At 50.6% G+C, this 21,105-nt stretch overlaps 2 protein-coding genes across 2 annotated transcripts in view; one reads left to right on the top strand and one right to left on the bottom strand.

Annotated features, from left to right (window-relative positions):
- Positions 1-2,206: 2,206 nt before the first annotated feature.
- LOC123354755 (transmembrane protease serine 5-like) overlaps positions 2,207-21,105 on the bottom strand; it is a 57,606-nt gene continuing 38,707 nt past the window's right edge. Inside the window, exon 6 of the mRNA XM_044996937.1 lies at positions 2,207-2,375. The gene's annotated coding sequence lies outside the window, so the exon portion shown is untranslated. The remainder of the gene's footprint in view (positions 2,376-21,105) is intronic.
- Positions 13,402-20,069, top strand: LOC123354607 (transmembrane protease serine 5-like). The gene is made up of 6 exons (XM_044996723.1): positions 13,402-13,547; positions 14,905-15,018; positions 15,891-15,934; positions 17,115-17,277; positions 17,413-17,591; positions 19,474-20,069. The coding sequence occupies exons 1-6, from the start codon at positions 13,402-13,404 to the stop codon at positions 19,548-19,550; spliced, it is 723 nt and encodes a 240-aa protein (XP_044852658.1). The 3' UTR covers positions 19,551-20,069.

The following is a 21,105-nucleotide window of genomic DNA, read 5'->3' on the forward strand; positions in this document are numbered from 1 at the left end:
ATCAGAGAAATGAGCTGTTTTCATGGCAATTTTCTTTTAAAAACAAAACACCTCCCCCTGCCCTGTCTTACAGTCAAACACTTCAGGGTGTCCCTGCACAGGCGTGATATTGACTAGAAACAGACCATGGAAAAAAGAAACTGACTTGTGCTCCCTCTGCTCCCATACAGTAAAGACACTTCCAACAATGCGCTGGTGAGTGAGAGAATAACTTTCACAAGGTCCTGCTGTCAGTTACAACAGATGTATGGAAACTTAGTGGGGGTTTCAGACTTTTTGTTAAGTTCAGAGTCTCCTCTTAAATCTAATGTCCCCTGTAGCTTCTGTTCCTTCTTCCTCTCCTTCCCGTGCCTTTGCTCTTTCTGGGGGACGGAGGCAGGTTGAGATCTAAAGACCCCAAGCTGGTTGGAGGAGCATCGGTGTGCACAGGCTGTGGTGTATGGATGCACTGGTGGGTGTTTGTGCTGCAAGATCCCAGCTGTCTCACCTACCTTTCCCTCTTGCTGCAGAGGACAGAGCTGGTGACTTTCTCCCAGGAGCTGCACTAGATCTAGAATGGCAGGGGTATTTTAAACCCACCTTCGTTCCCATCCCCCTATAAAGATTGTCCCGGGGATCAGGAAGGAATGTACCCATTGGGCAGCGCCGGTGACCAAAGGGGTAGGTTGGTGGTAGCCAGGATGACAGAGCTGATGAGCCAACACCCTGCTCTGCCCTAGCCTCTCCTTGGAGGTCCACCCAGGCCTTTGTCCATTTGCTCCCATTACCTCGATGATCTGATAAATCCAGTCCAGGAATTCGTATTATGCACCGTAGGGCTGCTCCCGCCCTGTGGGCCCTGTCAGCCTTGCGAGAGGCTGAAATGCGGGAAGGGGCAGAGCTGAGCTGCCTGCTGCCGGTACGTCCCCTTGGCATGCAGATTGCTAAACCCCAGCTCTGTTACATCGCTTCAGTGCTCATGATTTTCCTCTCCCTCAGTCAGAGGATCTCAAAGCACTTTCCTGGCCATTTTCAATCCACGCACCCCGGCGACACAGCACCAGCTCTTCAAAGGTGTTTGAATAAATGGGAGTTAAGCAGCAAAATACCTTTGTGAATGTGGGCCAAATGCCGTACAGGACCTTCCCCGGGGCTCTTCCTCCCTCCTGTTTGGGCAGCCGTGTTGCAGCAGGGGGAGAACTGAACCATGCTGGGTGGGGCCCCTTCTTCCCCGGGGGAGATGCTGCCAGAAGGTGCTCAAGGAGCAGAAGCTGGGGCTTGCAGACAGCTCGCAGAAGGGTCCTGGGCCCCGTGGAAGGTTCCTCCTCTGCACTGCTCCACTGATGCCCCGGGGTGCAGTACCGCAGCCCAGGAATGAACAGTAATGCAGCCAGAGCCCCTGGATCCCTCCTCGGGTCCCCCCCTGCCCCCATAGACCCGCCCCACCCCCAGCCCCCCGATCACCCCCCGGGCCCCACCCCCAGATCCTCCTTCTCCAGCCGGCCCGAGTGCGCCAGCACCGCAGCCACCAGCGAGGGGCACGAGGCAGCCATGGGGACCCAGCGCCCGGTCACACCCCCGGCCACCTCCTCATCAGCCACCCGCCACCGCGCGGCACCACGGGAAAGCGAGTCCGCCCGCCCCTTGCTCCGGGACTCCAATTCCCACGAACGTGACTGAGGAGGCCCGGGCGGGACTACAACTCCCAGAGTGCACCACGCAGGGCGGGCCTACGAGCCGCGACGTGGGACAAACCTATTTAGAACGTTTTGCTCTTTCCCCGCCATTCTATTGGTCCGCAGCCGCCGAGCGAGTGAACGAGCCCCCAGTCTGATTGGTCCGCTGCCGCGGGGCGGGGAATATAAACCGGGCCCCCAGAAATGTTGCCTTTCGGCTAAGGGGAGCTGGGGGCTGGCGCTGGGCCGCGCCGCGAAGGCGGTAAGTGGGGCGGACGGGGGAGGGGCCCGGGCCGGCTGTGGCTGGAGCGGCGGAGCAGCCCGGGGGTTCGGGAGAAGGATGGCGGGGCTCGGGCAGGGGCGAGGGGCTGGTGGCGGGGGGTGTCTCTCTCTCTCTCGCTCGGGCAGGGCCGAGGCGCGGGGCTGGTGGCAGCTGCAAAGGGGAAAGGGCCTTTGGAGTCTTCTGAAAAGCTGCCTGTGAAGGGGGGGAAGCGCTTTGCACCTGCCCGTACCTGCTCCAGAGGCTGGGCCCAGCCAGGTCTGCGCCTGCTTTGCCTCCGGGACACCCACCCTCCCCTGTGCTCTTTGCAGTGACCTGGATGTTCGCTTCCTTTCCTCTGGCCCGGAGGGGATTGGCTCCCCCGGGGGAACTGGTTGGGAAATGGATCTGACCTACCGTGTGACCTTCCAGACCAACTTTACTTTCCTGTCAATTTCTCACTTTAGTCGAAAAAGCAAAAACAAGGGGAATAAATGGTTTTCAAGGGTCTTTGGTTTTCCAATAAAAGCTTCCACTTAATCACAAGTGTTGGATTTTTCTTTTGGGGAGAGGGGTGGGAGAGAAGCTTGTAGCAAAACTTCCAACCTGTGACAGTGTGGTGGTTCTCCCAACCCAAAAGCTCATAAGCAATGGAGGTCTTGGAGCTTGATTTAAAATTCCTCCCAGCTGCTTGTCCAACCTCCTTGAGCACACTATCCTGCTGGTTCTCCAGCAAGGGTCAGGGAAGCCATGTTCTGAGACATCAAACTCTAGAGCAGATATACTCAGACTGCAGCTTGGAAGCTGCAAGTAGCTCTTTGCAGCACCTATTTAAAACACTGATTTAATTAATCACTCAGGATGCTTTTCCTATATTAATTTTCACAAAGCCATTGATGTTGCTGTGAACATATAAAAACTAAAGATTTCCCATGTCATACTGTTTAAATATGAATTTATATAGTAAATGAAACAATGAATGCCACCACTGGGGCATGTGTAGGGTAATGGTTGCTAATTTGGTTTCTGAACCACTGAGGTCTGAGTATTGCTGCTCTAGAGCTAGACTTTTAAGGCTCTTGGTATACCCTGAAAGTGAAGAATGCAGGATTCTCCACATGTAACCTTTACATGCTGGTTGACCTCAGCCTTTCATAGGGAGAGCAGAGAACTGAGCCATGGGCTGATGGGACACCAGAGAAGGGGTGGAGGAGACTTGTCTAGTAGTAGTAGATTGTTGAGCAAAGAGCATGGGCTTGCTACCTTGCAAGGCCTTCAGGAAGATAGGGAGCTCCAGTAAATGGACTTTCCCAAAGATACAAACTGGACTACACCTAATTACATATGAGGCTGCAGGAGTTGGAAGCCTCAGGATTGAACTAACTCTGTGTGGTAGTAGAAATTGGCTCTACTGCAACTATCTAAACAGCTGCAGAGCCCTCTACCAAAGTGATCTCCTAGGATAACCACTAGCTGTTCTCCCTCTCCCAGCTCTGATGTTTCTGGTGTAGCTAGAATTAAGTGCCTGCTCTTCAGAGCAGAAACACTGTGATTTGTCCCTTACCATTGTGGCAACACATCCTGTTTGGGTGCAGTATAAAGGATCACCCCCCAGCTCAATCTTCAGCTCCTTCATGTGGTGGGAGAGCCAGGCCATCTGGGTATCCAAATCCTCCTCCAGCTGGCCTGAGTGGGCCAGCCCCGCAGCTACCAACGAGGGGGAAGGGGCAGCCATGGGGACCCAGCACCCAGTGTAGTGTAGGATACTGTGCCTTGTAGGACTTTATAATACTTATAGATTGTAAGAAGCTGCTATTGTATTAAACTGCTACCTGATAGCAGTTTCTTGCTGTATAGTGTGTGTGAAATTGCTACATGTAGGAATGTGCTATCTGTAGCAGTTAGTGATACGTATAGATTGTAAGAAACAGCCTCTGTAAAAAGATGCTACTTTATTTGTACATGCTTGAAAACTTATATTTCTGTGCCATTATCTCAATCCTATGCCATATCTCATCAAGATTTTGAATAGAAACATATCCAGAACTGATCCCTGGAGAACCCCACTTGTTATGCCCATCTAGATTTCATTTCCATAGTTTGTTTATGGTAAGGTCATGGGAGAGGGTATCTAAAGGCAAGATGTACCACATCTGCTGCTTGTAGGCTTTTTACACTGTTAAAGAAAGCTATCAGGTTGGTTTTACAGGTGAGACTGCTTGAAATACCTGTTTTAGCAAAGTTGGGCCTCTCACTGCTGTGGGTAGCACAGTCCTACAGGGAGCATTTTCTCTCATGTATGAAACTGCAAATGATAGGGATGTACTTACTGCAATGTGATGAAGCTAATTCCTACAGGGAGCAGTTTCTCACACCTTTGGTATGTGAGACTATCTGTAGGAATCAGCTACAATGGCAGCAGGTCTTAACCCCTTGCCAAAGATGAGTGGCCATTACACCGCAGGCTGCCCCAGTGAGCGGGTGCTTGATGACTGGTGGTAGTCACTGAGGCAAGGTGGGTTTAGAGGGTTGGGGGTTCCCCTGGGAGGGGAAACCCAGAGTAAGGGGTTACTGCGGGGGCAGCTCCCTCAAGGTAAAGGGCACGGGAGTCTGGCAGGGACACAGGTGCCAGGGGCAGGTGAGACGCTGGCCAGTGGGAAGTGCTCTGTATACTTGAGAGCTAATTCCTGAGCCAACCAGCAGGAGGTGCTGCGCTGGTGAGTCTCTCCACCTCACTACACTGCCATTGGATTAGAGGAGCTTTTGTGGTAAGAACCACCAGTAGAGCAATGTATGTGTAATATAACTGTTAAAAACTCCCACTTTATCCTCATGAGTTAGGAAGTAATAGGTTAAAAGAACTAACCCACTGGATACCAGTAATATTTTAAACTTTAACTTTTCTTTGTGGGTCAATTGGACAAGTCTGTACAAACTAATGGAGAAAAACAACCAAATTATCCAACTGACTGAAAACACAGAGGCCCGGGTTCAGACATGCAATTTGGCTATTTTACATGGGGGATCTGAAATATAGAGTATCTGCACAAGCAGAACAAATTATTATGCATCATTGGTATGATATTCTTAAAGGATGGGCCTCAATTACTCTTTTCTTTATTCTGATAAGTTTAATGCTAATTGTAATGTGTGGAAGGTTCTGTTGGATGCTGAAACCACCAGCTCAAATTGTTTCAAAAAAATTATATAGCCTTGAGACGATTACATAAAGTGTGACTCATTCAATACCTCTGGATTGAAGGGTCATTTGTGGGTCAATATAGAGCAGAAGAATGAAATTTTCTTTTCTTACTATTGATTTTATTTTGTATCAGATGAACACTCCAAACTTCACTGTTCTAACATTGTATCTCCTCTTTGCCTTCCAGCATTTTAAATTGTTCTTTACACTTGTTTTAATAAGATTCCATATTGTAACTAAAACCCCATTTTAAAATGCTTACTCCATTTTGCAAAACCCTGCTGTTATCTCATTAACTTAGTTCAGTGGATGGTTAACAATGAATTATAAGAAGTTTCATCCCATGGCCCTAACCACCCGTTTGACCTGTTTGGTACCCAGCATACACTGCCAAACCAAAGCTTCCCAAAATACAGTGGGTGGACAGTGGGATTTCTATTCATGGTTCACCTCATTCTGAATCTATACAAGTGCTTTGGGTGAGTACCCTGACTGCTGAGGCAAGGAGTCCAGGAGGCATGCACACAAGTGACACCACTTGCATCTGAAGAAGTGGGTATTCACCCACGAAAGCTCATGCTGCAAAACGTCTGTTAGTCTATAAGGTGCCACAGGATTCTTTTCTGCTTCTATAGTAACTGTAGTGACTCTATTGTGACATAACTTGAGTTAACCCACACTTAAACTGTATGTACGGCCTTAGGTATATTAAATGTTTGGGAGCATGAGGGTAGACTAAGGTTCATTCAGGTGTTTAGGTTCAAGGCGTAGGAACTGGCCTTCCTGCACCCTACAGACTCAGGAACAAAGAGGCACACACAAAATATCATATACTTATTAAAGTTTCTTTACTCAAGGGTGTATAACTCATGATTTTAGAATTCTTGTGGTTGTAAAGGTATCTTAGGGTTGTAGATGTGTTCATTATATTTTGAGATATATAGGAAGGGGTTGAACAAAGAACTAGATCAGTCCCTTAGGATCAGTAGATTGGCTATTAGCAGAAGCGGCGGGGAGGAGGGGGAGAGGGGGAAGGAAAATCTGTATGCGTTTGTTCTGTGAAGGCCAACAGATAAGCTTGTGGATGAGAACCTCTTCTAACACGCTGAAATGTAATGCCTAATGTAGCTGCTGCTGGGAAGGGAGGGGTGAGGGGGAAAACCGAACAAAAGGCTTACACAAACAAGGGGGGTATAAATGTTGGGACCCCGCCTGTAAGTGGGCGTGCAGGATTTGAGAATGCTTTTCTCCCTGGCACCTTTCTTTGGGCTCAAATAAACCTGGTTTTGCTTCTCCACCCTGGTGTGATAATTAGTGCGACGCACACCGGGCAACGAACCCTGCTGTTGCTCCGCCTCGGGCTCTTTGAGCCGGCAACATAATGAATACTTTATCATTAATATTTTCCCAAGCTGATACATTTGGAGGGGGGAGGAAGGGCTGTGACAATACATCTGAAAGGCATCTTGTACCTGAAGTAGCATGTGCAAAAGACATATCTGGCTTTAAGACCTAAGCTTGATAAGTTTATGGAGGAGATGGTATGATGGGATAGCCTAATTTTGGCAATTAATTTGGCAATTGATCTTTGATTATCAGCAGGTAAGTATGCCCAGTGACCTGTGATGGGATGTTAGATGGGGTGGGATCTGAGTTACTACAGAGAATTCTTTCCTGGGTGCTGACTGGTGAGTCTTGCCCACATGCTCAGGGTTTAACTGATAGCCATATTTGGGTTTGGGAAGGAATTTTCCTCCAGGGCAGATTGGCAGAGTCCCTGGAGGTTTTTGGCCTTCCTCTGCAGCCTGGGGCATGGGTCGCTTGCTGGAGGATTCTCTGCAACTTGAGGTCTTCAAATCACAATTTGAGGACTTTAATAACTCAGATATAGGTTAGGGGTTTGTTATAGAAGTGGATGGGTGAGGTTGTGTGGCCTGCATTGTGCAGGAGGTCACACTAGATGATCGTAATGGTCCCTTCTGACCTTAAAGTCTAGGAGTCTATAAATCTCAGGGATTGACAGGCAAATTAAAGGGCTCTAACTTGCTGGGTCGGGGTTGTGAAAAATATCACACCCACAGTGCGAGTGTAGCAAGTTTAAATGGTTTAAACTTCTAGTGTGGACAGGCTCGGCTTCCACTGCTTGTAGCTAATTCGGTTGTCAAGGTGGATTACTAGGAGCATGGACAGCTGGGCCAGTGCTTTGAACTTTGGAGTGTAGACATTGCCTCAGTAGGTTAGATCAGACAGAGGAGCTGCAGTGACTAGGCACTGGGATGCCCAGGCCTTTAAGAACCCAACCCTGGGAAGCTGATGAGGAGAGGTGCTGTCAGTTAGATGAGAAATAAAAAAGCCCCTCTTCCCCCCCCCCCACCATTTTTGCAAACACAGGTGTTGGGGTAACTGTGCCCCTGCCTGGGCTGGGTTTTGCCCTCTGCCATGGCATCACCATGAGTTTAATTCCTGCTCTTCTCCCTGCTGTCCTGATGTTGCCCTTTCCCTCTCTTCTAATCCTGCCTCCAGCTGCTTGACCCCCCCAGACTAGTCAGTTGCCGGCCCTGGGCAGCCCCTGCTCCGCTTCGCCTCCTGTGCCACGGTTTAACCCCTGTCCAAAGCAGTCGGCGGAATGGAACGGGTATAAGGGCAGAGGGAAGGGCAGGGGCTTCAGCAGATGAACTGAGCAGGCTCAGTACACCGTAAGCAGCACATGCCTAAGCAGAGCAGTATCCTACAGTACACCTGTCACAGACCCCCGGCCACCTCCTCATCAGCGGCCCGACACCACGGGAAAGCGAGTCCGCCCGCCCCTTGCTCCGGGACTCCAACTCCCACGAACGTGACTGAGGAGGCCCGGGCGGGACTACAACTCCCAGAGTGCACCACGCAGGACGGGCCTACGAGCCGCGACGTGGGACAAACCTATTTAGAACGTTTCGCTCTTTCCCCGCCATTCTATTGGTCCGAAGCCGCCGAGCGAGTGAACGAGCACCCCGTCTGATTGGTCCGCTGCCGCGGGGCGGGGAATATAAACCGGGCTCCCGGAAGTGCTGCCTCTCGGCCGGGGGCTGGCGCTGGGCCGCGCCGCACAGGCGGTAAGTGGGGCGGACGGGGGAGGGGCCCGGGCCCGGGCCGGCTGTGGCTGGAGCGGCGAAGCGGCCCGGGGGCTGCGGGGCGGGGGAGCCGGGCGGGGGCCTGCTGGGGAGGTGGCGGCTGCAAAGGGGAAAGGCCCCTTTGGAGTCTTCTGAAAAGCTGCCTGTGAAGGGGGGAAGCGCTTTGCACCTGCCCGTACCTGCTCCAGAGGCTGGGCCCAGCCAGGCCTGCGCCTGCTTTGCCTCCGGGACACCCACCCTCCCCTGTGCTCTTTGCAGTGACCTGGATGTTCGCTGCCTTTCCTCTGGCCTGGGGGTATTGGCTCTCCTAGGGGAACTGGTGGGGAAATGGATCTGACCTACCGTGTGACTAGTGTGACCAGATGTCCCGATTTTATAGGGACAGTCCTGATTTTGGGGTCTTTTTCTTATATAGGCTCCTATTACCCCCCACCTCTGTCCCGATTTTTCACATTTGCTGTCTGGTCACCCTATGTGTGACCTTCCCGTAGGGTGACCACGTGTCCTGATTTGATAGGGACAGTCCCAATATTTGGGGCTTTTTCTTACATAGGCTCCTATTACCCCCCACCCCCTGTCCTGATTTTTCACACTTGCTGTCTGGTCGCCCACCTTCCAGACAAACTTCACTTTCTGGTCAGTTTCTCACTTGTTTTTGCTTTTTCCAACAAAGGGGAATAAATGGTTTTCAAGGGTCTTCGGCTTTCCAATAAAAGCTTCCCCTTAATCACAAGTGTGTTGACTTTTTCTTTTTGGGAGATATGGGGTGGGGGAGGGAGAGAAGCTTGTAGCAAAACTTCCAACCTGCTATAGTGGGGGGGTTCTCCCATTCCTTTTGAGGTTCTGAGTTGGAGGTTTTGGAGCTTGATTTAAAATCCCTCCCAGCTGCTTGGCCAGCCTCCCTGAGCACACGATCCCCCTGATTCTCCAGCAAGGGTCAGGGAAGCCATGTTCTGAGACATCAAACTCTAGAGCAGATATACTCAGACTGCAGCTTGGAAGCTGCAAGTAGCTCTTTGCAGCACCTATTAAAACACTGATTTAATTAATCACTCAGGATGCTTTTCCTATAGTTTGCACACAGCCATTGATGCTGTGAACATAGAAAAACTAAAGATTTCCCATGTCCTACTGTTTAAAGATGAATTTATAGTAAATGAAACAATTGATTCACACCACTGGGGCATGTTTGGGGTAACTGCTAATTTGGCTCCTGAACCACTGAGGTCTGGGTATTGCTGCTCAAGAGCCAAGCCCTTGATGCTATGGGTGTTCCCTAAAAGTGAAGGATGCAGGATTCTCTGCAGGTAACCAGTACATTCTGGCTGATCTCAGCCTCTCACAGGGAGAGCGGAGAACTGAGCTATGGGCTGATGGGACCCCAGAGAGGGGGTAAGGGAGACTTGCTAGAGCAGTGTAGCTTGAGGGACTTGTCAAGTAGTAATAGATTGAGCAAAGAGCATGGGCCTGCTACCCTGCAAGGCCATCAGGAAAATAGGTGGCTGCTTGCTCTAGTAAATGGACCTTCCCAAAGAGTCAGACTGGACTACACCTAATTAAGTATGATGCTGCAGGAGTGGGAAGCCTCAGAGTGGAACTAACTGTGTGTGGTAGTAGAAATCAGATCTACTGCAACTATATAAACAGCTGCAGAGTTCTCTACCAAAGTGATCTCCTAGGATAGTAACTAGCTGTTCTCCCTCTCCCACCAGCTCTGGTGTGCCTGGTATAGCTAAAATTAAGTACCTGCTCTTCAAAGCAGAAACTTTGTGGTTTGTCCCCTACTGCTGTGGCAACAACCAGACACCCTGTTTTGGCTGCAGTATAAATAATGTGTACCCACCTTCTGGATTTTTCTTGTAAGTGGCTAAGCCTGTACTGTGCTCTCTCCTTTCTGCTTGCACAAAGTCACCACCATCTAAAGAAACTACACTGCTAGCCTCTAAACTTAAAGGGCTGTTGCCACATGATTAACACAGCTGTGGAGAAAGATTCCTGAGGGTGGCTTGACTAGGACTCAGGGGGGCCAGCTCCAAGAGGCCTGTACCTCAGTAATCCAAAACTATGACCGCTTAGAGCTAAGACCCATGTGAACTGCCAGCACTGGCCTGGTCCTCACTGCAGAAGATACTGAAAGGTGCACCCTTATGGTAAAGGTAGAAATATAGCTAACATTCCCCCTTTTTCTGACTGACTTCTCTCGGGGAGGTGAAGCAGCATAGCTCTGGAAGAAAAGATTGCATTATAACCTGCTGCTGTCCTCCCCTGCTCACACACACAACAGGAGCTAATCTATTAACCAGTGTGCAATAATGTGATGACCATTCCCAGTTAGTTTGTGCCGTTTGTCTTCTCCTTCCATAACTACAGTGGAGGTGCTTATAGTAATAATTAGCCCTTTTAAGCCTGGGATTCTATACCTGGATGCAGAAAAGGGCTGATAAACTGTCTATAACCTGAATTTTATCTGCTCCCCCACACTTCTATCAATAAAGCAATAATACGCAGCTGGTGGGAGTGTATTTTTCAGGGGCAGTGGGAGCCGAATGGATGATTAGCTAAAGAGAGACAGCTGACCACTGCCTAGACTCTGCACAGATTGTAGCTGTATCACAGACTGGCAATTCTTTTCCTGTAGAATTCAGTACAATCAAATATTAGAAACAGCTCAAAGTAAACCTGGGATCAGTGAGTAGGAATATTTGAGTTAATCACAACAAGGAAGACATGACTGAGATAATTCCCCTAGCAATCTCTCACGTTATGAAATAGCAGCTTTATACATTTGGCCTGAATAGCCAGATTGTTGTTAAACAAGATGAAAAACATAACCTCCTTCCCACTGATAATATACCGTAAAATCAAGGACCTGCTGAGGCTGGTAGCAGATGGAAGGAGCAATACAGGAAGGAGGGTGGAAATCCTGTTGCTATTAATAGATGGAGGCATCCCTGGGGTGACTGAAGGTGGGATTGTTAATTCTGGTGTCGTGTGACCCACACTACACAGTGGGGCTATGTCACTCTCTGCTACAGCCCTTGAGCTGGCGGCGTCCGCTGGCTCCCTTGACGCCTTCGAGGAGCAGTGGGCGTTGTCCGGGGTTCTCTGCTCGGTGTCCCCATCAGGCTCCCTCCTTATGACCCTTTGACCTCACTCCTGTCCCTGTTCTTTTATTAGTTGTCCCCCGCACTTAGTGGGTTTCCGTGGCCCTGTGGATCCTCCCCTTAGGCTGGGGGGGGGATCCGTTAGCATGGGGCGGGCTTCCGCCCGCCCCCTCTCCCGGATAACCCAATAGTACAGCCCTTGAGCTAGCAGAGCTGGTCATTTAGCACAGGCCGTAAGACCTAGAGGTCTCCAGTTGGATCCCTGTGGCTTATGACCTACCCCGGGGCAGCACCTTATACTCACAGGCAAAGTGACATTTCCTCCACATAACAGTCAATGGCTGATCAGCCTCCTGGCCGTGTGGCCCAAGCCCTTGTTCCACGTTTCCCTGGTCCCCTACCCCAGCCTGGAGTAGGGAGCTACAGGGGTCTCTAACCCCACCGCCTCCTCCATAGGAAGGCAGCATCAACTGCCCTATTGGAGGGAGAGCACAATGGCTCCACCGCAGAGCTCACTGGGGAGGACGTCGATGCTCGTTCAGGTTGGCCGGAGAGCAGCAGTGCACCTTTCCCCTTGCCTCTCCCCCCGCTTGCACCAGGGACGTGTCCGGATGCCAAGCAGCAGCACTCGTCCTTGGGGCAGACAAGTGACTGCCCTGGGGTGTCTCCTGTCACTCTGTGTTGGGGAGGAGCTCAGACTCCGATCTGGTTCTGGAACTCGGCACTCGTTCCCTCCTCCGTGATGTTGGGGATGCCCAGCCTGGCCAGGGGGGCCTCAGTGGGACCCTCATCCTGCAGGACATCGTTCAGCTCGGCTGAGAAGCAGGGATGCACCAGGTGGTCCCAGTACGAGCTCAGGGTGGACTGGTCCAATCTCGGGGGCTGTGGCATCACAGTGGCAACTTGACAGCTGAGCCCAGTGGTTAAAGGGGAGCGAAGCAGGAGGCGGAGGAGCCGTGTGGAGGTGGGGTGGGGTGGGGGGAAGTGCTGTTTACCCAAGCCAGGGAGAGGAGGGGGAGCTCTGTCTCTGTTCTGAGCAGAGGAGCAGGGAGCTGGACTGCTCCTTACTGACCCCCCCTAAAGTGGGGGCTGAGCAGATTGTGAGCTGTGGTTCAAATTCAGCAGCGACGCCAAGGATGGCGTAAATGACTTTCCCGCACCTCCTGCTGTCTGGGGCTCAGCGTTAGCCTCCGCACCCATCTCCTGAGGTCGCCACAGATCAGTGTGTCTGGGCCCCATGCGGCTGGGGGGGTTCCCCTCTTGCAAGCACAGGCGAGGTGACAACAACCTCTTACGCGCCGGGTGTTCAGCGCAGGGGCACCAGTGCTCCAAACATGTCTCACTTCCTGTTCTCCCCTGGTTCCCCCTTTTCCGACCCTCACACCCACTGTGTTAATCCCACGGGAAGCTAGCCCTTGGGATGGGGCGTCTCACAAAGTCACCACTGTACAGCAATGGAGTTTTAATCAAGTCCCTGAGATACTAATTGCTTGTTGAATGCAGGAGACTGTGTGGTTCATTGGACAGGGTGTAGGACAGGCAGCAGGTTCCACGCTTGCCTCTACCACGATCGCTCTGTGACACCAAGCTGGGCCTGCCTCTGCAATGGGGATAGTGTTAATGGTGCTATTTAAAGTGCTTAGGGATCTCTGACTGGGAAGTGCTATGTGAGCAGTAAGTGTCTCGGATTCAGCCTCTAACTCATTTTGCAGCTTTTCTTTCACTCAAACACGCCCTGCTCAGCTTCTGCCTTTAAACCCAGTCCCCAAAGTTCTTTGCTTTTGTGACACTGGAGTGATTCTGAAGCAAAGGGGAAGCTTGCTAGAGCCCTCTGCACAGCACTACCCAGAATGCTTTGCCAGTACCCAGCAGTGCCACCCCCTGAGCCCGGGGAACACATGGAAAGGTCCAGGAGTGGTTTGCAATAGGCCCAAAGGTTTTCTGGGGCACTCTGCAGAGCCAGATTTGGGGATGGGTTCATCCCTCCTTAGTCACTGGGACTTTACTGTGTTTAGCTTCAGCCTTTGCAAAGAGCTGGTCGCAAGGAAACTTGCAGGACGTTTTTAATAAAATGGTTTTAGTATCTTTCAGAATAAACACGGGAAACTTCTTGTTGGAAGTGCAGGTGGAAGGCAGGCCCGGCTGGCTCCTGGCATGTCACCAGCGGTGGAATCTCTCCCTGGGGACTCTGATCTGTAGGCAGCTGGGATACCTCCAGTAAGTGATGCTCCTCTCAGCATAGACCTAGTCGGCCAGTCTCAGGTACAGGTCTTTGATTTGCCATTTTGATGAAGATATTGCAGAAGTAATGTGATCAGAGCACAGGACTGGGAGCCAGGGACCGTAGAGTTACTGATATTTATTTGGGGCCTAGATTCAGCTGAGAATGGGGTCCCATTGTGCTAGTCCCATTTCTCACCCTTTTTCTATTTTGCCACTGGAAAAGGGAGGAAACTCCCAAATCAAACCATTTGGGGGTTGGAATTTTCACTGCAAATTTAAATTTTTTTCACCTGATATATTGTTTTAAATGAAAAAATGTCCTGTGGGGTAAAAAACAATCTGCATTGTTTGATTCACGCTAGATGTCCTGTAGCTTGGGTTTTATTTCCCGAGACTTTCATAGCAGCTTCCCAACCTCACAGAATCATGGACTGTGGGATTATCTTTCCATCGGCTTCCCTGGAAGTTGGGTTAAGCCCTTATATCATTCCTGTCTATAGAGTCACTCCCAGATATCATGTCACTGTTCTCCTCTCCACTGCTGTTCTGTGGCTGTGCATTTCCCCTGAACATCACCATAGAGATGAGGAGGATGGTTTTCTGGCATAAATGAGAAGCAGGACTCCTGGGTTCTAACTGTATCTCCTCTACTCCCTTGTGACCTCTATTCTCTGTGCCTCATTTCCCCCATCTTTCAAACAAGGATCATAATAGTCACCTGTTTCCCAGGTGAGGGTGAACTGGTTCATGTTTGGAGCGTGTTTTGAGATCCTCACTTGGAAGGTGTCAGCGAAGGACACGGTATTGTTACTTTCTCCTGTTGTACTCACACGCCGTCGACATTGCAAGGCTAGCAAAGGGATGGTAGCATCTGAAAAGATACTTTAGTGATGCAAGCAAACCTATTTCCTGATTTTGGAGTTGAGTGTAAATTAAGGGCTGGGGGATGTTCATTTGCAGTATTATTATTTAGCCACTAGATGTCCCTGTGTGCTGTACAGTTCCAGACAGGGCATTGCCCCTGGTAAATGAGAGAGACAAAACTGGAACTCAAGTTGTGCGCGTGGAAGCCTGTTTTTGTGTGTCTGTACTTGGTAGCCCTCCTGGTTAAGCACTGTGATTCCATGAAACGTGGCAGGGTAAAGGTTTAGTCCTCCCAGTGGGTGATGGCTATTATATTTAACCCTTTCATCTCTTGTGAGCATGTGGCCAGAATTAGCATGTATAAACTAGAGTACAATGGTTCTATGCAGAAGAGAGGAAGGAAGTGACCATAAGAACGCTGTCATGTGGGTGAGCTCTCAGATCTCTCTCTGTGTTTAGGTGATGACATTTGCTGTTGCTTCTGCAGACTCGCCCACCACAAAGGAGTGAACCTGACAGATGTCAAGGTGAACGATACGCAAGAGTTGGTTCAGATTGTGCCCAACCAGAAGAGCAGCATTGAAGACGTGTGGCAGGTCAGGTGGGTGACGGAGCTGGGGAGAGCAGGACCGGCATTGGGGGGACTGAACAGAAGGTCCCTTCACTGCTATATTGTCTGAGAAAAAGTCTCCATGTTTCTGGAGGTGACTGCCAGGCTCTGCAGGGCTGGCATTGACTCTGATCAGCAAACATGGAAGGAGGGAGAATATCTGAGCTGGCAACTAAATGATGCCAAATGGGAACACAAATAGCACAGCGACTGCACGGGCAGGAGCCACAACTGCTGGGATGGTCACGCTAAAATAGGACTTAAGCCAGCTTGATGCTTACGCAGTGGGGATGTCTGCACTGCACTCAGCACGTGTGGGCATATCCGAGCTAGCTTCGATCTAGCTAGTGCGAGTACCTATAGCGGCAAAGCTTTGGCAGCGCGGACTTCAGCACAGCCTAGCCACCAGAATAATGACCCTGGGTCCCAGACAGTCTGTGTTTCACGGCTAATGGTACCTGAGCTGGGCACTGGGGTATGTCTACACATGCTGCAATCACACCTCTGATTGCAGAGCAGAGATACCCTCAGTGCCAACAGGGTAGCTGACTTCCCGACCTTCAGGCAGGCCCACTAGCCCTCTTAGAACAACTCTGCTTTGCTGCCGCAGCAACACAACCTGGGTCATTGCACATGTGAGCTTTCTGCCCTGCACCAGCTCGTGTTTGCAAAGGAGAAAAGCCTTCTGTGGGCGTGATGATAATTCCTATCAGAATCCACTTTCTGGGCATCCTGGGTGCATCTGGCCGGGCGCCATTCCTAGGGGAGCTGCCATAGAACCCCGTGATGGGCCATCTCTGTGTTTCCTGGCTGCAGAGTTCTGGGAGAGCTTTATTTCAAACCCTGATTTTATTCTTGTGCAGGAGCAGCTGTGCTTCAGGGCGAATTGTGGCTCTGAAGTGCTCCGGTAAGTGCTTTCCCCTGTCCTCATATTCCACTGGGGTCTCTTGCATTCTCGGTGCTATTATAGACCCTCTGTTCATTAGCACAAGCCCCAGGTCGGCTAGACTCCGAGCGCCCTGTGCTCAGCATGGTCCTGGTGTTCGTTTGCAAAGCCTGTGTCGTTCTTCACCCATCCAGCAGCCCCAGTGTTGGGTGGTCTGCGAGCAGCAGCGTTACTCAGCGAGGCAGCTCCAGCCCTCTTGAGCGACCCTGCAGTAACAAGGCAGCACAAACCAGCTGGTCTGGGTGGGAGGAAGATTTAGCTTCCCAGCCAGCTGAGTGGCAAGAAAAAAAGGGTGGTTTTCAAGTCCCCGGAGCAGCCCCTTTGTCCGTGTGATTTCATAGCTGGGGTCTGCTTGCAGCGGCAGCAGTGACATGACTGTCAGCTCCCCAATCCCTCCTGTCCATATGGCACAGCTACTGTGTAATTAACAGCACGTGCAATCAGTGCCCCCGTCCTCCCGCAGTATCTACACCCTAATGGTCTCGGCAGCCCCTTCTTGTCAGGGAAGGCAGCTGTGGCCCGGAACTCCCCCTGAGGCCCAGGGCTATGGCCGGGCAAGCGGCAAGCCCAGAGAAGGCCCAGGTGGAGAGGTGGGACTCCTGCATCCCTCGCTGTTCTCTCTTGCTCCCTCTCCACTCTGGTTTAGTGGTGCTGGCTGGGGGAGGAGACTTCGTTTAGGTGACTGGATGGGCAGGCAGAGGTCCTGGAACTAGCTCGGAGCACACACAAAGGGTTAGAGTGGGTTTCTCTCTCTTATTTCACATGGGGAACAGCACAGGTGGCAAAAGAAAGGGAGAAAGCTGGGGCCACCCCGAATCCCTGATGTCCTGTGGGGGGTGAGCCAGGGACTTGGGCAGAGCAGGGGCTCACAGCCCGGAGGCAGCACACCTGGGGAATGACTCCTGTCAGCTGCTTCCCTCTCTGCTGCCTGCTTTCCCTTTCGTTCCTGCCTCTTTGTTCTCCTGCTCGTCTCCCCCAGGCTTGGTGCTCAAAGACCTTCCCTCTCTCCCTTCGTCCCCAAGGCAAAGCTCCGCAGCTCCTGGAGAGGGACAGGTTTCTCAGACACCCTTTGCTGCCCATCCCTCCCCCACTCTCAGGTGGTGTTTGGGGGCACCGGGTTCACGTTACTCCCCCTTTGCAGAGTGCGGCCTGCGCTCCAGGGCAGCCCGGATCGTGGGGGGAAGCGACGCCCCGTTGGGACGCTGGCCGTGGCAGGTCAGCCTGTACCTCAACTCCAGACACGTGTGCGGAGGCTCCGTGGTGGCGCACGACTGGATCGTCACGGCCGCTCACTGCGTGCACAAGTGAGTCTGGGAACGGCACAGCTGGAGGCCTAGTGCCGAGCCTGGCTGTTCCCTCAGCAGGGATGGGACTGGGGAATTGGCCGCCCCAGCAATGCTGCAGCCCTGGAGGAACAGGTGGGCCATGTCTCTGCTCAGTTACAGGTGGCCACAGGTCTCCAGCTGGCTGGTCTTTGCCGGGATTATCGCCCACGTCTCAGTCCCACAGCAGGCCCATGTGGTGGTGGAGAAAATCATCCACCACCCCCACTATGACGACAGGAGTCACGACTATGACATCGCACTGATGAAACTCAGAGCGCCCTTGAACTTCTCTGGTGAGAGAGAAACCCCTAGAGAGCAGCGTTTTGTGTGTGTGTCTAGGCACTGTGCATGTCAGTGTTTGCGTATGTCGGGGGTTCCTGCTCAGTCTACAGGGGGCTGAGAATGGGAAGCAAGGCTGTAGCTGCTGTGCAGGGTGCAGCATTCTAGGAATAACCAGAACCTGTTAGGCTCCAGCACGACCATCTGACACTTTTCACCAGCATTGCAAATTTGCTTGTGATCAACTCTGTGTGCAACCCCAATTCCCAACCTCCAAGACCCACTGGAAATATCTTCAAGCATTTCCCTCCATCTATTAATAGCAACAGGATTTCCCCCCTCCAGTGAATTAAAAAGGAGCAAATTTATCTGTATTGCCCCTTCCATCTGCCACCAGCCTCTGCAGGTCCTTGATCTTATCTTATCAGTGGGAAGGAGGTTATACTTTTCATCTTGTGTAAGAACAATCTGGTTGTTCAGGCCAAATGTATAAAGCCAACAGTGAAGGCCATCAGATGCCCAACTTTGTCTGCAAGAACCTCACTATTTCTTTGCAGTTGGGCCTGTAGACTGTTCTTCAGCTGGGGGTGATCATGGTGCTAGAATACAGGGATGGGAGATGATCTCCTACCAGTTATTTCATGAAAGTTCAGGGGAGACAATAAAGATACCTGCTGATAAAATCTTACATGACCAAAGCAAGTGAGAAATTGGCTGACTGCAGCATTAAGACTGGTGTGTTACCCATCCAAGCAGTGTGGGAACGCAAAGCAGCTGGGCTTTCTGGCTACTGCTTGTACTGTCAGAGATACTTGGCATCTCTGCACACTCAGGGCTTGGCTACACTTACAAATTTGCAGCGCTGCAGCAGGGTGTGAAAACACACCCTCTGCAGCGCTGCAAATTGTGGTGCTACAAAGTGCCAGTGTAGTCAAAGCCCCAGCGCTGGGAGCAGTGCTCCCAGCGCTGTCCGTTATTCCCCACAGGGAGGTGGAGTACGGACAGCGCTGGGAGAGTTTTCTCCCAGCGCTGGCGCTTTGACTACACTTAGCGCTTCAAAGCGCTGCCACAGCAGCGCTTTGAAATGCAAGTGTAGCCAAAGCCTCAGTCTGGTAAATGCAGCAAGGTCACAGGCAGCTGTCCAGACCAGATTAAGGCTATACCTCTCCTGCATCCTTTGCAAAAGCAGAAATGCAGAGGAGGAAAACTGACAGCTGTTCTCATAAGAGTTCTCTGCAGTTGCATAACAGAGCATAGAAAGTGGGTTAATCTGTTTCCTTTGCTGCTATTTTATAAAATGAGAGAGTGCCAAGGGTATTATCTCAGTCATATGTTCCTTGTTGTGATTAGCTCAAATATTATTTAATCAGCCAAAAAGAACCCCCATTACCACTCCCTGATCCCAGGTTTCCTTTGAGCTGTTTCTAGTATTTAATTGTACTCAAGTCTGCAGGAAAAGAATTGCCAGTCTGTGATACAGCTACAATCTGTGCAGAGTCTAGGCAGTGGTCAGCTGTGTCTCTTTAGCTAATCCCCCATTCAGCTCCCACTCCACCTGAAAAATACACTCCCACCAGCTGCATATTATTGCTTTACTGATAGAAGTGTGGGGGAGCAGATAAAATGCAGGTTAAAGACTTGCTAGGTCTCACTACTTTTGAAAGTCAGTTTATCAGCCCTTTTCTGCATCCAGGTATAGAATCACAGGCTTAGAAGGGCTAATTATTACTACAAGAACCTCCACTGAAGTTATGGTAGAAGATGAAAGGAACAAATTAACTGGGAATGGTCATCACATTATTTCACACTGGTTGATGGATTAGCTCCTGGTGTGTGTGTGTGTGTGAGAGCAGATGAGGACAGCAGCAGGTTATAATGCAATCTTTTCCTCCACAGCTGTGTTGCTTCACCTCCCAGAGAGAAGTCAGTCTGAAGAAGGGGGAATGTTAGCTATATTTCTACCTTTACCATAAGGGTGCAGGGCCTATTCTCCCTTTCAGTAAGTTCTGCAGAGAGGATCAGGCCAGTGCTGGCAGTTCACATGGGCCTTGGCTCTAAGATGTCATAGTTTTGGATTACTGAGGTACAGGCCTCTTGCAGCTGGCCCTCCTGAATCCTAGCTGAGCCAACTTCAGGCATCTTTCTCTGCAGCTGTGTTAATAAGCATGGGGCAGCAGCCCTTTGAGTTTAGAGGCTAGCAGTGTGGTTTCCTTAGATGCTGGTTGCTTTGTGGAAGCAGAAAGGAGAGAGCACAGTACAGGCTTTGCCACTTACATGAAAAATACAGAAGGTGGGTACACATTCATTTATACTGCACCCAAACAGGGTGTTTGGTTGTTGCCACAATGGAAAGGGACACACCACAGTGTTTCTGCTCTGAAGAGCAGGTACTTAATTTTAGCTACACCAGAGCTGGTGGGAGAGGGAGAACAGCTAGTGGTTATCCTAGGAGATCACTTTGGTAAAGGGCTCTGCAGCTGTTTAGATAATTGCAGTAGAGCTGATTTCTGCTAGCACACTGAGATAGTTCAACCCTGAGGCTTCCAACTCCTGCAGCCTCATATGTAATTAGGTGTAGTCCAGTCTGAATCTTTGGGAAAGCCCATTTACTGGAGCCAGCAGCCACCTATCTTCCTGATGGCCTTGCAGGGTAGAAGGCCCATGCTCTTTGCTCAATCTATTACTACTTGACAAGTCTCCCCCACCCCTTCTCTGGGGTCCTATCAGCCCATGGCTCAGTTCTCTGCTCTCCCTGTGAGAGGCTGAGGTCAACCAGCATGTACAGGTTATCTGCAAAGTATCCTCCAGCCTTCAGTTTTAGAGTATACAAAGAGCCTCAAAGGCTTAGCTGTACAGTAGCAATACTCAGGTCCCAGTGGTTCAGGAGCCAAATTAGCAATCATTGCCCCAAAAAAGCCCCAGTGATGTGAACTTGTTTCATTTACTATAGCTTCATATTTAAACAGTATGGGAGGGGAAAATCTTTAGTTTTTCTATATTTACAGCCCCATCAATAGCTTTGTGCAAATGAATATAGGAAGACCATTGAGTGGTCAATTAAATCAGTGTTTTAACTGGTGCTGCAAAGAGCTACTTGCAGCTTCCAAGCTGTGATCAAACTACAGCTGCTCTACCAGGTGAGGTCTCAGCACCTGGTTTCCCTGAGCCTTGCTGGAGAACCAGGGGGATAGTGTTCTTAGGGAGGGTTGGCCAAGCAACTGAGGGATTTTAAATCCAATGCCAAAACCTCCAACTCAGAATCTCATAAGCAATGGGAGAACCCCCACTACAGCAGGTTCTGTCAGGGACTTTAGCCCCCACAACAAAGTTTGTTGTTTGACTGCAAAGAGACAGGCAACACCAGCAAGGTCAGATCAAAAGCTCTTTATTGACAAGTGTACACATCAATAGAGAGCAGCTTGTCTTTAAAGAGAACTAGCCCCCCCTTTACATTTTAGTATCAGCTTATATAGATTGTTTTATTACATCATAATATATTCATTTGAGCAACCCACTCCCTTTTTTTAA

The sequence above is a fragment of the Mauremys mutica genome, chromosome 22 (assembly GCF_020497125.1).
Source record: "Mauremys mutica isolate MM-2020 ecotype Southern chromosome 22, ASM2049712v1, whole genome shotgun sequence".
Classification (NCBI taxonomy): Eukaryota; Metazoa; Chordata; order Testudines; family Geoemydidae; genus Mauremys; species Mauremys mutica.